This window comes from Hirundo rustica, chromosome 3 (genome assembly GCF_015227805.2).
Source record: "Hirundo rustica isolate bHirRus1 chromosome 3, bHirRus1.pri.v3, whole genome shotgun sequence".
NCBI classification, from domain to species: domain Eukaryota; kingdom Metazoa; phylum Chordata; class Aves; order Passeriformes; family Hirundinidae; genus Hirundo; species Hirundo rustica.
In genome coordinates, this window is record NC_053452.1 from 75,142,712 (window position 1) to 75,158,108 (window position 15,397).

Sequence of the window (15,397 nt, forward strand, 5' to 3'; positions counted from 1 at the left end):
GTTTCCTTCTCTGAGCACAGTATGTATTTGTAAAGTAGCAAAACGTGGCCTGCTGTTTCGGAAGAGCATTTAGCGATATGAAATTAGGAAAATGTAGTGTTTAGTTCTGCAAATGAAACCTCTTATTTATAGCTTTTTGGGGGGGCTGGGGTGTGGGTGTCTCATTTTTTATTTCCTGGTTGTATTTCCTTTCCTGTTTTTTATTTGTGACAGGTTGTTATGAGAGTGCCATTTGAAAACACTTTGCAGATGTTATTTTGATGAGCTGAACTTTGTTGTCTTTGGTTGGTGTCAGCAGCTTTATTCAAAGCTCCCAGTAGGAGATGGTCCTGTGCTGTCAGAATAGATGTGTTTAAGATTCTTGGTTGTCTTGGGTGGATCCCATACAATTAGTCTTAAGGTTGGGTTCACTTAGCTAGAATTAGTGAACCTCATTTCTGTTGTGTGGCTCAGGTTGAAATATGCACTTGGAACTGTTTTGCACTGTGCTTCTTGCCTTCTGCTCTGCTGAGAGCTAAGCATATTGTGCATCTGTGTAAATTTTGAGGAATTGCTGTGGTGCAGGTTGTCACTTTCCTTAAGCCTCTGTCGCTCTTGTGAGAGAAAGCAAGAGAGAAAGCAAGAGAGATGGTGCCTGTGTGTTGTTCCCTTTAACAGTTGCTTTAAAGAGGTGGTTGTGTGGAGGACAGGAGGATGCCTTCCTGCCCTGTGCTCCAGAGGAGGGACACACTGCTCCAAAGAGCCAGGTGTGGAGTGGATGAAAGGAACACACTGGCGGGAGCCCAGCAGAAGGCAGAAGCTGAATGCTTCCTAAGAAAGGGAAGGAAAGAACATGCTTCTGGACTTGCAAGCTGTTTTGGAAAGGAAGGTATTTGCAGTGGACCCAGATGTAAAGTTTTCTGTAACTTTGTTTTCTGAAGCTAATCTGTTGAGTTGATGGATTAGGGACAAGGTGGAAAAAAAACCCAATGAAGTTCATGGACACAACAGGCAAGGGAAGATTTGTTGACAGCTCCTCTTTTGAAAGCACTTTCTTTTGCTACATTTTGTTTGTTAACAGAGGTGATTATTTTAGTGCCTCTTCAGGGAAAATCTGTTGTTTGGAGATTAAGAGGTCCCTTTTCGTTGGATGGAGAAAGGGAGGGAGCAATTCATTTTAGAAGAGGCAATCTGGTCATACCTGCTGAAGAGCTGTGGCCATCTCCAGGTGCTCTCCTCTGTGGGACTATTGATGCTGTAGTTTTGAGATTGGTACTGTGTGGCTCCATGCTCATCACAAGGAGGAATGGGGTTGGGACAGGAGCTGAAGTAAGTTCAGTCTATGACTTAGTTCAGCAAAACCCCCTGGTCCTGGCTAGACAACTCTGTCAGGCTGAAAGGAGTGGCAGTGGATATGTCTGTGCTAAAGTCATCCCTGTCTGCCAAGAGCAGACAGAACCTTCAAGAGAAAACTAAAACGTGTGCCTTAGTACCTGTAAAAGTATCTTGATTTGCTTGTTTCTCTGGAGATATACTGACACTCAGATTTGTAAGATTTCAAGTTCAAAAGGATCATTTAATCATCTAGACAGATCTCTGTGGATCAGGTTGCTTGAATGCTGTCTTGAGGCCTGTGCCTGTTTGCTGGCTTGGAGACGGCTTTCTGAAAGCCTTCCAGTTTTAATTATGAGATTTCATCAGGTGGAGGTACCACCATGTTTTTCTGACAGATGTTAGTCACTGTCTAAGTCTGTTCAAAATGGGACTTGTTTCAAATGAGAGTTTATTCAGTTCTAGCCTGCAGACAGATGCTCTTCCTACTTCTTTTCTCCCTTCCTAATGGCTTGGGGTCATCTCCCTGTGAAGGTAAATGCTATAATCAGTCTCTGGCTTTTTTGAGAAATACACTGGAAATCCTCAAGCATTTCTTCACTTTATCAAAATTTTAATTGTATTATACATATGTTAGCAGCAGAGTTTTTCTTCTTAGTTCCAGATTGTTGTTGAGAATGTGCCTGTGTACTTCAAAAAGCCTTGATGGGCATTTGCTGTGTTCCTGTTATTCTATTACATTACCAGCTGAATATTGTACATTTTTTTCATCTTCCCCTCTGAAATAAACGTCAGATTAGCCAGTGTGCAGTTACATTAATCATTATATTTTCCCTTTTGATTATTGGTGAGTTTGTATACTTTCCTGTAATTGCATTAATTTTCATTAACATTGGTATGTTCATGTTTTCTTCAACCATCCATCTATGGTTGGGTCTAGTAAGTGTGGCCTCCAGGTAGTATCCTGGAATGGGGACGGGAGGTGGGATGAAGACTTCCAGCCTGACCTAGAGGCTCCCCTGTTTCAAAGGGGGAAGAAGAAGGCAGGCAGTCAGTTTACTGCCTGCACAATCTTTGTGATATTCCCCTCCATATATATGTACCTAAGTGTTTTCCCAGAAGAGAAAGCAGTTGGGATTCTGGCTGTTATCTTAAGAGCTTAAAAATGATGCCTATGGTGCAGAATGGCTGCACATACCAAACTGTAGCTGTCAGCCATCAGGAATATCAGATTAATGCTCCCCTTTTTTAACAGGGACCATTCACATGGAAAGAAGAATAACTTTTAATTCTAGGAGCTACTTCCATAGAATGATAACTTTGCAGCTGCCAGTTCTTACGACATTAATTTTGATATTCCAAATCACATCTTCGGTGGTTTTTTTCCTTTTATTTGATTTCTGAGAATATTTTTTCTATCTCCCTTGTTCTCACTTCCCTGACAGACTCCTCCAGATCTTAGAAACATGGAAACTGGAACTAGTCCCACTGTGATGGATCAGCCTGTCCCATTGGTATCACCTTTCTCTCTGTCCTGCAGTCTTTAAACCACCAGTGTAATTTCCTTGTATTGTGGCAGTTTCCTACTGCCTGGTAATAGTGTAAGAAAGTGTGAGGAATGAGCACGTGAATTAGTGATATATAAAAATACACATTTTGGTAATTGTTTAGAAGAGGCAAGTGAGTGACCATAAATCTGTTGGAGCCCTCTCAGCTGTCTGACTCTCAGGCTCTTTAGTAGATGGGGGTTTTGAGCAGGGAGTTGCAGGCCAGCAGCTTCTTGAAGTGGATTTTGAAAAGCATTTGATGCTTTGGGGTGGGCAGGAGTGCTCAGAGCTGAAAACTCAGAGGTTGGACTAACCTGGATCTGAGCCTCTAAAGTTAGTTAAGTGCCCTGTAGCAGCCTGTAGGTGCTGTACCTGCCTCTGTGGAAGGGTGCAGGCCTGTGTCCCATAGACCTGCTTCTTGCTGGGGTTTCTTGGCCTACTGTTGAAGTAGCTGGTGCATGCATTTGTAAACAGTGGAGCTGTGTACTCTCAAATTCCTGGGCAGTACAAAATTGATCCAAGTCCAATGTGACCAGGTGATTTCATTTCTGTTGGGTCAGCCAGGGGGTGCAGAGAGGTGTTTGAGATGATCGGTGCTATGGCAGCCTGGATGTGACAGACACTGTGTAATCTTGCCTAAAGATTAACAGACACAGAGATATCTGGTCTATCAGAAAGTCTTTTGGACTAAAGTTGCCCTGGAAGTTTTGAGAACAGATTGGAAACGGTGGGAGAAAATGTGCACACATGCCATATTTTGTTGTGCAGCATGACTTAAAACCAGATTTGGAGTTTTATGATCCCACATCATAAAACTTTTATTTTCCCCTCTTGCCTTTCGTTTCCGTGCACCTCAAGGTGTGGGGTGTTGTGCCTGGAGAACCAGAGGGTGGGATGGTGTAGCCCTCACTCAGAACCTGCTTTAGTTGTAGCAAGATGGAAATGACAGAATTTCTTCCCTGCACATCACTATGGATTCAGTCTCAAGACCCAGTTGTATGGTGCTAAATTCCTGGTGCTGGCATATAACTGTGGTTTAGGGGCCAGTTTTTGAGCTGTGTTTGAGATTGATGAGCGCATAGGTGTCAGATAAATACTGAAAAGACACAACATTTACCCTGTACCGAATTTTCAAACAATAAATTGATGGAACTGTGGAAGAGGTGGGGAGAGTAAACTGCATGTTCAAATGACATCTGACAGGCCAGAGAAAGTTATTCTTACTGGCTATTCCTGAGCACTGTTTTGCTGTGTTTTTCTGCAGGGGATTGGCAGCATTCCTTGTACTGTACAGTGGAATTTGATGCATTTTACACTGGATAGTTCCTCTGGACTTGCTCAATAAACCTAACATAATAACTTGCTGAATTACAGGCAGCTTGGAAGAATATCCTGGGGAGATGGATATATATGTCCTGTGGATAACTGGATTTTGAGAATTCAATTAGGTACCATATTTCACAGAGTTTATAGCACTTTGGGCCAAGGCAGGAACAGTGCAACCAGCTAACCTGACCTCTGCAATACTTCATGTTTCGCTGTGTGCTCTGTGCGTGGTCTTTGTTCCAGGTCTCCTGCCTGTAATGGGAAAACAGGTCTACAGTGGATGTTTTGTTGCAAACAGTGGTTTTGAAAAAAGTATTTTCTTCCCTGTCTTAGTTAGTTACCCATCTGTTTGTGCTGTGGTGGCCATTTAGGACCATCATGACATTGGGGTGCCCAGAGAGGTAAGCAGAACTGCTGTGAGGAGCAGACATGTCCCTCCACTGCACCAGGCCAGTCCCAAAGGGCTGCTCTTTCACTTAGTGCCTGCATGCCTGACTCCTATTTGATTCTTCCTGTAAGGGGTCAGTGGGGATGAGGGCACTGCAGTGGTGGTGTGTGAGAGGACCTGTCCACTCCTGCCTACGGGTTTGTCCTCTTCCAGGGGATGCAGGTTATTTATGAAGAGTTGCTGCAGGTGCATCCATTTCATTCTGAACAAACAGGGAGAGAGGAAAGCTTTGGGTGTGACTTTTCTAGCTGATTGGATGAGTAAATTGAACCTGGATCTGCATGGATGAGAGGTAAAGGATGACCAGCTTTCAGCAAGTTCATGATTTTAAGTCGTGGTTGAGCAGTTTTGGGTTTCCACACGGGCAAAAATCATGTTTTCAGGTATCTTGTAGATGCAGAACAGATTTTAAATGCAGCACGAGTACAGTGTGTGAGCACTGCCAGCTATGAGGAGCTGAGGAGGTTCCTTGGCCAGTGGTGGTTCTGTAATTGGCTGGGTTATAGAAGTCTTGCTGCAGTAATGGATGGGCAGAGTCTAACAAGATGAAGTTTAATAAGTCCAAGTGCTGAGTCCTGCACTTTGGCCACAATAACCCCCTGCAGCGTTATAGGCTGGGGACGGTGTGGCTGGACAGTGCCCAGGAGCAAAGGGACCTGGGGGCACTGGTGACAGCAGCTGAACATGAGCCAGCAGAGTGCCCAGGTGGCCAAGAGGGCCAATGGCATCCTGGCCTGGATCAGGAATGGTGTGGCCAGCAGGAGCAGGGAGGTCATTCTTCCCCTGTACTCGGCCCTGGTGAGGCCACACCTTGAGTGCTGTGTCCAGCTCTGGGCCCCTCAGTTTAGGAAGGACACTGAGACGCTTGAGCGCGTCCAGAGGAAGAAACGAGGCTGGTGAGGGGCTTGGAGCACAAACCCTGTGAGGAACAGCTGAGGGAGCTGGGGTTGTTTAGCCTGGAGAAAAGGAGACTCAGAGGTGACCTTATCACTCTCTACAACTTCCTGAAAGGTGTTTTTAGACAGCTGGGGGTTGGTCTCTTTCTCCAGGCAGCAACTGACAGAATGAGAGGACACAGTTTCAGGCTGCACCAAGGGGAATATAGGTTGAACATTAGGACAGAAGTTTTTCATGGAAAGAGTGATAAAGTCTGCCTGGGGAGGTGGTGGAGTCACCATCCCTGGATGTGTTTAAAAAAAGACTGGATGTGGCACTTGGTGCCATGGTCCTGTTGAGATGTTAGGGCTGTGTTGGACTCGATGATCTTGAAGGTCTCTTCCAACCTAGTGATTCTGTGATTCTGTAATGGATTTCACCTGCTGAACCCTAGAAACAGCTTTGGAATCCCGGTCTTTGAACAAGTGAACGTTTTCATTGAAATTATTTCAGTAAAATAAATACACTAAAGGTGGAATTGTGGGGTTTTTTTGGTTTTTTTTTTTTTTTTTAAATTTGGTGAAAAGTGACATCTAGTCAAAAAATACTTGCTGTTGTATTTACAGGTGACAAGAAGTACATTATGGGATCAACTGTTTCCACTGTCGATGCCACTGTCTTTGGACATCTGGCACAGGCAATGTGGACATTACCAGGGACTCGACCAGAGAGACTAATCAAAGGTAGGAAAGTTTAAGTGATCTCTGATTAAAAGTTCTTGGTGGCATTTTCCATGTTTAAACTTGGAGTACCTTGGAAGGACATACAGAAGACTGCAGTACTTCAGCAGACTCTTCATGCCTTCAGTGTAGCATTTGTATCCTGTAATATTGTTTTCTCTTAAAAATCTTTCTTTTTTCTTTAATGTTCTACACAGTAATTATTTTTATTTCTGTACTTGATCTTTTCCCTGTTTAATGTGGCAAGCCTTAAATCCTCTAAGGAGTGAATTCTGGGTAAAGTATGAGAAAACAGGACAGCCATTAACCAAATTCTGCTGAGATGAGTACTTTCCTTGATAGTAGAACTGCAAGTGCTGTTGTCTCACTGAAATTACAGCCTTTGCTGTTCTTGAAGGTGCCAGACAAGGAAGAAATCCAACTTGGCTTTGGAGTCACTTTGCTTTTCCATGACTTGGAAGCCAACATACCTCTCCTCACCACAGAGGTGTTTTTTTTTTTTTTTTTGTGGGGAGATAGAGATGTTAAAGTATCTTTGTATCCCTGTTCATAGTAAAACCACACAGCATGAAAAATGGGAAGTGCTAAGGAGGAAAAGGATGTAAAGTAGTGTAAAAGGAATGAATCTGACCTGTAAACCTGCTCTGTGCAAGAGAGCTCTGCTAAACCTGAGATTAAGAGGCGCAGACTTACTCTTTTCCTCAGATAATGAGCCCTTGAGATGAGGATATTGGCTATGCAATTCTTCACCTTGATGTCTAGGGCATCGTGGGTAAAATTCTGAAGGGCTCATGGCTGTCTAGAAGGATTACTATGCTTGTTGAATTAGTTTGTTCCTAATGAAAATAAATAGAAAATAACAGATTGAAATACCCAAACAATGTGGTTGATTCTCCGTACCTGTCAACCTATTTGTGCTGTCATTCTCTAAGCATACATGTGTTTATAAACAAGGCATGAGATACTAAGGCTGGAAGCTGTAGGAGTGAGCCAGTGGCCATAGTAAATGTGAATTTATATTACAGACAACGCTGCCATCTGGCGGTGAAAACCTCACATTCGCTGTGTTTAATAGGCGTACTGTGCCATCTGTAAGATCAAATTCCGTCTTTAGGAGCCGGAGTTTGCAATTAAGCAAAAAGTTCTAGTACAAAAGCATTACAGTATTAGAGTCTTGTCTTGATTTCTTTTTGTAGAGATTGAACTGGGAATACTTACTTTGCTGTTTGTGTGAACATGCATTTGTGTTTATTTCTGTGTAACCTTTCTTGTTGTATGTGGTTACATTAAAGTTAAAAACAGTGCTAAGAGGATTGATGGCATCTTGGAATTTTGAAATTTCTTTGGAAAGGCCCTTTGCAGTTTATTTCCAAACACAGCTAATGTATTTTTGCATCATCGGGTGAGTTAGAGCATTATTGTCTGGATATATTAATTGAAGTCTGTTTTGTTGCAGGTGAACTGATTAATCTTGCTATGTATTGTGAAAGAATAAGGAGGAAATTTTGGCCAGAATGGCACCATGATGATGACAACACTCTGTATGAATCTGAGGAAAGTAGTGAAGCAAGCAAGACTTACTCCCCTTTGCAGGACTTCAGTTTTTATTCAAGGACAGAAACATTTGATGAGGAAGGGAACAGTATTTCCCAAACCCCTGACACAGATTACACTGGACACTCCCTCTTTGACTCGGATGTGGACATGGATGAGTACAGAGATCATGAACAATGCAAGTGATATGTACAAGTTTATCCCATTGTGCAGATAAGTTGTTTCTTGGGATCACTCTGATTTGTTTTCTCCTTCAGGTCAGGAAGAGATTTATACCACTTTGGAAGAGACCATTGTGCTTGATTCAGCTGTCACATACTGTTTGGACTATTTGAACCATATCTCGTTTTGTGTAATTGTTCAGGTGGACCAAGATAAATACATTTAAAACACACGTGGGCAAACTGGAGGTCTGGAGGGCAGCAGGACCTTTAAATCTATTTTTGTTCATGTTCAAAACCAGATCCCCCATCCAAGTGGGATGAACTTATGGGAAGTGGAGCATTTGTCACAACTGGTTTGTGCTGTTACCTTATCTTTACAGGAATGAGTTGAGGACAAAAATGGAAGAGGTATGACTGGCACAGCTTTCTTCCATGGAAGAAAATGATTGATGCTGTAGTGAAAAGGCCCTGGCAGTGTTGGTTGACTGCCATCTCAGTATAAGCCAGTGGTGTGCTGAGGTGCATCAGATTCATGCAGCACCCTGGCCTGTATCAGCAATAGTGTGGCCAGCAGGACCAGGGCAGTGATTTTCTCCCTGTCTCAGCACTGGTGAGGCTGCACCCTGGCTCCTGTGTTGTGTTCTGGGCCCTTCACTACAAGAGAGTCATTGAGGTGGTGGAGCATGTCCAGAGAAGGACAGCGAGGCTGCTGAAAGGAACTGGAACACAAGTCGTGAGGAACAACTGGAGAAAAGGAGTCTAGGGAGAGACCTTATTGCTCTCTACAACTGTCTGAAAGGAAGGTGTAGCAAGGTGGAGGTTGGTCTCTTCTCCCAGGTGACAAGATCTAGGATAAGAGAAATGGCCTCAAGGTGCGCCAGGGGAGGTTTGGATTGGATATTGGGAAAAACTTCACGGAAAGGGTTGTCAAGCATTGGAACAGGTCGCCCAGTCACCATCCCTGGAGGTATTTAAAAGCCATGTAGATGTGGCACTTTGGGAACATTGTTTGGTGGCGGACTTGGTAGTGATAGTTTAACACTTGGACTTGATGATCTCAAAGGTCTTTTCCAACCTAAAAGGTTCTGTGATTTGGTGAAGTTTCAAGGGAATTTTATTTGATAGCTACCTGTAATTTGGGTGCAAATATTACAGGGTCTTCAAGAAAGAACTGTTCCCAGTTCTTTTGGAGACAGTCAGGGAAGTATGAAGGGTAACATATTCCTGCAGAAAGGAGCTGATTAGTATTTCTTGTTCTTTGCAGAAGGTTGAAATCACTACTCCAGAATACTTTTATGCAGGAGGGAGATGGCAGTGTTAGCTCATCTGGAATGTACGTTGGTCAAATTTCTTCTGCGTTTTTGAATTATTATTATGTTTTTACTCCCTGCCCATAGCTGCTGTCTGCTGTTTCTAGGCAAGGCTAATGGGATTTGCTGCTAAAAGTCTGGTGTGTCTGGATGCCTTGTGTTCTTTACCAACAGACATAGCAAACCCATGAAGGTTGCAAAGCAGTTTGAAGTATTAGTAGGCATGGGATGCTGTGTAAGATTGCAAGATGTTGGCCCAGGCAATTGAATGCTTTATAGCTGCCTAGGATAGGAAGGTGCTTTGGGGGTGGTGGGCACTGTGCTGGCTTGCAGTGCACAGTTCCTAAAGCTGATGCACAGGAGGAGGTGAGATGGGACAGTTCCTTCAGCACTGCCATGTGTGTGGGGAAATTCAGATACTGATAGCATGACCAGAATCGAATTTAAGTTGCCTTTGCTGGCACATCTGTGGATTAGCATCTCAGAATGGTTGCACAGATTCTGACATGCTTCATGTTCATGTCTCCCTAAATGCAAGTTAGAGATGAATATAAATCCATTGGATTTACTCACAGCTTTGAAGTTAAGCATGTACTTTAGTGTTGCTTGGCCATGATTAGTTGATTTTAATAGAGGGCGTATCAAACATACTGAGCTGTTGTGTTTTTAAATAATGCACATAAAATTGGGTATTTCACTGCAGACTTTGTTGGTGGCCCATTTTAATTATGACTTTCTCAGTGATTTACAGGTAGATTTATCAGGATCCCTCAGCAAAATTTTTATAATGTGTTGGTTATACCAAATGTTCTAGGAGCAGATAGGGCAGACTACTGCTTTACAATGTTAATTGTTGGTACTTGTAGTGAGTCTGGAGCTTGAAATAACTCCAGCACTCAAAGAATAGCTTGCCCCCTGGGATCCTGGAGTGCCTTCTGCAGAGGAAAATGCCTGCTTTGGGGAAACATGGAGTTAGCCATGGCCTTGAAAGCAGGGACACCTTTGTCTGCACTCAAGCCCAAGGTCTGTTCGTGCATGGGAGCCACTGCAGTGAGAGTTGACCAGGTTTGGTGTGAATTCACACCTGTTTCCACAATTCCCTAGACATGTCCTTGGAGCCACGTTCCAGTCAATGTTGTGGGCAAGTATCAATTGCAAAGGGAACCAAAACTGAGGAGGAAGATACGCTTGGGACCCTTCTCAGGAAACTAAGCACAAGAAATAGGGCACAAGAAGATAAGTCTTGGGCTTGAAAGTGCAGAGGTGATGGCCTGAAATGCCAGAGTAAAACTCCATGGCCAAGTCAGGAGAGATTTGATCTGCAAAAATATAGGTATTGATATTCTGAATAAAAAGAATCTGCATCAAAAAGCTCCTATTTAAAATCTTTATGGAGTTGGAAGTTCTGATGGAGATCTCACTCATTTACTGATGCATGTTTGAAGGCTGTGCTTTCTCCATTTGTTCAGCATTGCAAGATGTGCTTGCAGCAGATGAGTCCCAGTCATTAAAAGACCATTAAATGATGATTACACCTCTTTAAAAGGATTTCATCCATGCGTTTTCTTGTGAAAGCTGTCTTGGTAAATTGTTATGGGGAAACAAACAAAAAATTTAAAAAAATAAATTAAGAAAAGTTCATTTATTTTGGTTTGCATGGGAAAAAAAAAGATATGTTTTCTTAAAAATGGAACAATGGTTTTTGACTTTCCAAAATTTTGCTAAAAGAACAATATTTTCTTAGTCTTGCAGTCTTTTCTTTTTCCCATTCCATCATAACTATTTTTAATGTTAGTGCTGAGAGGCTGTACAGAACTAAAAATAGTCAGAGACCATCTTTATTTCCTTTTGGTTTTTTTTTTTTCTTTTTCTTTATTTCCTCCCTCACTGATCAAAACTGTGGGTCCATTGGTCCATTGTAGGGATGCTGGAGGTCCTGACTCTGCTGCTGGCAGGGTTGAGGTTCAGCAGGTGTCTGCAGCCATGAAACCTGGGACAGCTGTGGATTGCCAGCTGCCCAGCAGGTGAGCTAGGATAGTGGCTTCTGCCTGGAGCTGGAGGCTGGTGGATGCCCAGGACATCAGGTCTGAGGTGACACAGACCACATATGTTTTTTTCCTGGCTGGGGGTCCCTCTGCCACAGCCAGAAACTCACTGTGGGGTGATGTTAGGAAGGGTTCAGGGGCCCTTGATACAAGAGTCAGATGTTAGTGATGTCTCTGAGAGCATCACAGGTGCCAGCACCAAACCTGGTCCCAGCCACAGCCCTGGCCCAGTTTGGGTAGATGGTGGTGCAAGGTACTGGCAGGAAGAAAGCAGTCTTGGGACTCCTCTGCACTGTCCAGCCCCTCTCAAAATAGGGCAGGGGAGCCCTTGGATGGTCATTGGACAAGGCAGTGGAGAAGGGAACAGTGGGATACAGGGAGTTGCCAAGAGATGGATCTCTTGGGCTGCACCTGCGGCCTGGCTCATGCCACTGCTTCAGTAGATGGGTGTGATGCCTGCTCTGCTTAAGAGCTGGAGCAGGAGCCCATATCCTGGTGAGGAGACAGCACCATTCCTCCTGGTTACTTTACCTTAAATACTGCCAAAGGCTGAGTACTGCTTTTGTATTTCCATAGTGCTGCTTTAAAAGAATGTGTAATTGGTCTGCCCCTCATTTGGCAAACAGGAGTTCAAAGCAAGCCCTGCATTTCCAGCGGAGTTAGATTTGAAGCAGTCTGTTGGGGTTTTTTTTTCATGTGAACTGCAGTGTTTGACTGTGTGACACTCTGTCATGTCAGAAGAGATTTGTTTACCTCTGTCCGTCTCACTGGCTCTGTCAGCAGAGCTCACTGTTACCGAGTCGGGGAAACAGGCACTGGGATGTATAGGTCCTACAGAAATCTTGCAAATGTGGTGTTTGATTTAAAAACCAAACTGAACCTGATGTTTCAGATCTGGAGGACTGTTTCCATCCAATTATAGCACTGCAAGTAACACATTTTGATCTTTAAAACCTTGGCAATGTCCCTCCAGATCTATATTCTCTTTGAAAAAATACTGCCTGAAATATTTCTGCAGCAACAGTTCAGGCACAAATTTGCTTTTGTCAGTGATGTCTGCTCAAGTAATCATGACAGTTTCATACTGTTTTCCTTGAAAAGCCTGTATCTGTCAGATGCTAAGCCTTACAAAATATTGCCTGCTGGAAAAGCGTGTTATGTGCAGATTTATGCAGGGCAGCTCACCAAGTGAAATTTCTGTGGCAGGGGATGAATTCAAGTGGGTCTTGTCCTTAGATGTTTGAATAAGAATTTGAATCTGTTTTTTTGACAAGTAGCTGTTTGGCCCAGCCCTCCTTCCCTCCCCAAATACTGCAAAATTATGATTTAGGAGTATGATACTAATAAAGCAAATTATGCTCTCTAAATGCAGAATTAAGTTGGATGGTCCAGTAGCTGGGATATGGAAATGGTTACCCATAGGTGTGAGTCATGCCCATACATCTCAGCAGCTGTGATCCGGGGGAGCATGCAGGTTGTGCTGTTTAATTCCACGGAGCCAGAGGACTGGAGGTAACTGAATGACTGCAGTGGCTTTTAGCAGCTGATCAGTGCTATGGGCTATCCATGTATGCTGTGCCTTGGGTATTCCTTAGTGCTGGGTAGACTGTGCAGGGGCTCGCTCGTTTTGGTAGCTGTGGCTCCTATGGGGCATCAGCCTGCTGTCATGGCTGAGCTGCAGAGGCAAGGCTCTGCTGGGGAGTGGCACTGGCAGTGAGCAGAGCTTTGAGTCTGCTGCTGAACGGGGGCTGTCGTATTGAGCTGGTGTCCTGTGGAGGGAAGGTGTTCCCCTGCACCACGTGTGTGCTCAATTTTCAGGCCAGTGACCCCAGTCTTCACAGCTTTGCCGTGGTGGAGAGAAGGGTTGCAACATGAATCAGCTCCGTCTCGGTGGTTTGGAGCCGTCCTCTCTTCTATGGTCATTGGGGAGGGCTTCTTCTGTGTTCATTCCCTGTGGAGGTGCCCCAGTGGTTTCTGCAGCTCTCTGAGCAATTTGGAAAGTTAAATGGTATTAGTCTGTGTACAGCATAGGAAGCCAGTCACTGAAAACACAGTGTGCCACTACAAAGTTAAACTCTTAGTTCTGTGTCCTGGTTGCACCACTCCCGGGTTTTTCAAGGCTAAGGAGATCATTATGGGCTTTTGGTCAGACTTCAGCGTAAAAAGGTTTGTGGGATTTCATGTAATGATTTACACATTCAGCTCAACAAGCTAAAGCTGAAACATATGCTTTCCAAAGGACATTCAAGTTTTGTGGAATAAATAAAACCCTGCTCCACTTTGAAGTCGTTGACAAAGTGCCATTTGCTTCAGCGGTGCCGGAGTTTCCAACAGAGCTTCCAAGTGACCCCAAATTTACCACTTCTCTCATTCCTGTCTAATTATACTTAAGTAAAATTTTGCTTTACTGGGGACAGTAAGGCAAACAAGATGTGACTGTTGTTCTTTTTTAAGCTCCCTAAAAAAAAGTGCTTTTTTTGGCTGCACTGGTCACATTGATATTTTCACTGGGCACTATGATTGTATGGGTTCTTCTCTCACTTCCTAATTTGTTCTTCTGACTTATCTTTCCTTAAATGTACAGGTTTTTATTTTTCAGGATGCTTGAAGAGTGAAAGTCCCAAAGACAGGGGTGTGCAATCCAGCAAGAATAAAGTATATGTAGATGTGTATGGGCAAGGGGTATATCCAGCTAACTGCAGTGTACAAGGTTTAACTAACAAAATGAAGCAACACATTTCTAAATGGGGACTCTGATGCTGTAGCTGCATTATGTTGTTTGTCTATGAACTACACGAGACATATGTCATTTTAGCACTGTTATTACTAGTTTATAAAGCCATATTTAAAATTGTACACTTAATTGTAACATAATTTAAATTGTGCACTGTGTTGATCAATGTACATATATATGAAGATCTGTATATTTTGTCTTTATGCTGTATGTCAGTGGTGTGTAAATTATAACTAATGGATCTAAAATACCTTTCTGGTTCATGTCCTTATTCTGTGTCTGTGCTTTTTTGTAGAGCTGTGAACAGCTGAGGGTTGCTCTCTTGAGAGTGGGGATTGCATGAAACTTTAATGACCAGTCAGTTAAGCCCTCATCACCCCAGGCAAATATTTTAGCCGCCATTGTTTGAATGGAGTCATTCTGTCACTGGCCAGCATTGTTTGAATGGAGTCATTCTGTCACTGATCCCTCTTACCCTTGACACTGAGGAAGGATTTCAGGGTGTAACACAAGAGGAAGGACTGACATAAATTTGGGTGTGAGGAGGAGTCCCTGCTCTCCTCACTCTGTTTTTATGGCTACTGCTATCCGTGTGAAAATACGTAATCCTGAGAAGGCAACTGTCAGGAGTGCAGAAGCTTTAAGGTCTTTGCTCAAAGCACTGTGGTAGCTAGTTTCACTATATTTTTGAAAGTTTTCAGCAAGTGAAGTCCTTAGCCAGGCTTAGCATGCTGCCCCGAATGCGTGACTGGAGATGTGACCTGTCTGGAACGAACACAGGACAACAGCGGGCAGATAAGAAAGGTGCATATTGTGTTCCTTTGCGAGGCCAGACGACCGCTGATGGCAAAAGGAAAGAGCCTGCTCTTTGTCTGGGAGGGAAAATACTGCTTTATTCTCAAGTCCTGCCTTGCTTGGCTGGAGCTCTTTCCCAATGGCTCCCCGGTGCCAGAGCGAGCGAGGCCGTGCCCGTGCCGGGGCTTTTTCCCAGGGGGCAGGGCTCAGAGGCAGGGACAAACCACTGCCCCATCAGGGATAAAGTGGAGTGGAACAGAGTTGGGTTACACCTTAGCAAGGACAGACCACGTGATACAGATTACAAATCCAATGAAACGCAATATAAACCCAATTAATGCATTACAACTGGTGCAAAACCTATACACAGGTCTTTCAGACCTCACAGAGGCCTGACATCAAGTCCAGCTTCCTAAGTGATGGTGTCAGTGTTGCATTAAAAAAAAACCAAACCCAAAACACCCAACCCAACCTACCAAAAATAACACAACCCCCCAAAAAAACCCAAAGACAAGTCAAGCCCAAGCCTTTAGCAGTACCATTCTGG

General features: G+C 43.7%; 1 protein-coding gene across 2 annotated transcripts in view; it reads left to right on the forward strand.

Moving 5' to 3' along the window:
* FAXC (failed axon connections homolog, metaxin like GST domain containing) overlaps positions 1 to 14,303 on the forward strand; it is a 28,127-nt gene extending 13,824 nt beyond the window's left edge. The window contains exons 5-7 of one of the 2 annotated variants that reach the window (XM_040060037.2): positions 6,135 to 6,251; positions 7,705 to 7,980; positions 8,060 to 14,303. In XM_040060037.2, coding sequence (XP_039915971.1) covers positions 6,135 to 6,251; positions 7,705 to 7,980; positions 8,060 to 8,190 — 524 coding nt within the window. In that variant the 3' untranslated portion in view covers positions 8,191 to 14,303. Of the gene's footprint in view, positions 1 to 6,134; positions 6,252 to 7,704 lie in introns of both variants that reach the window. The other variant, XM_040060036.1, reaches the window with a different exon arrangement.
* Positions 14,304 to 15,397: the final 1,094 nt, after the last annotated feature.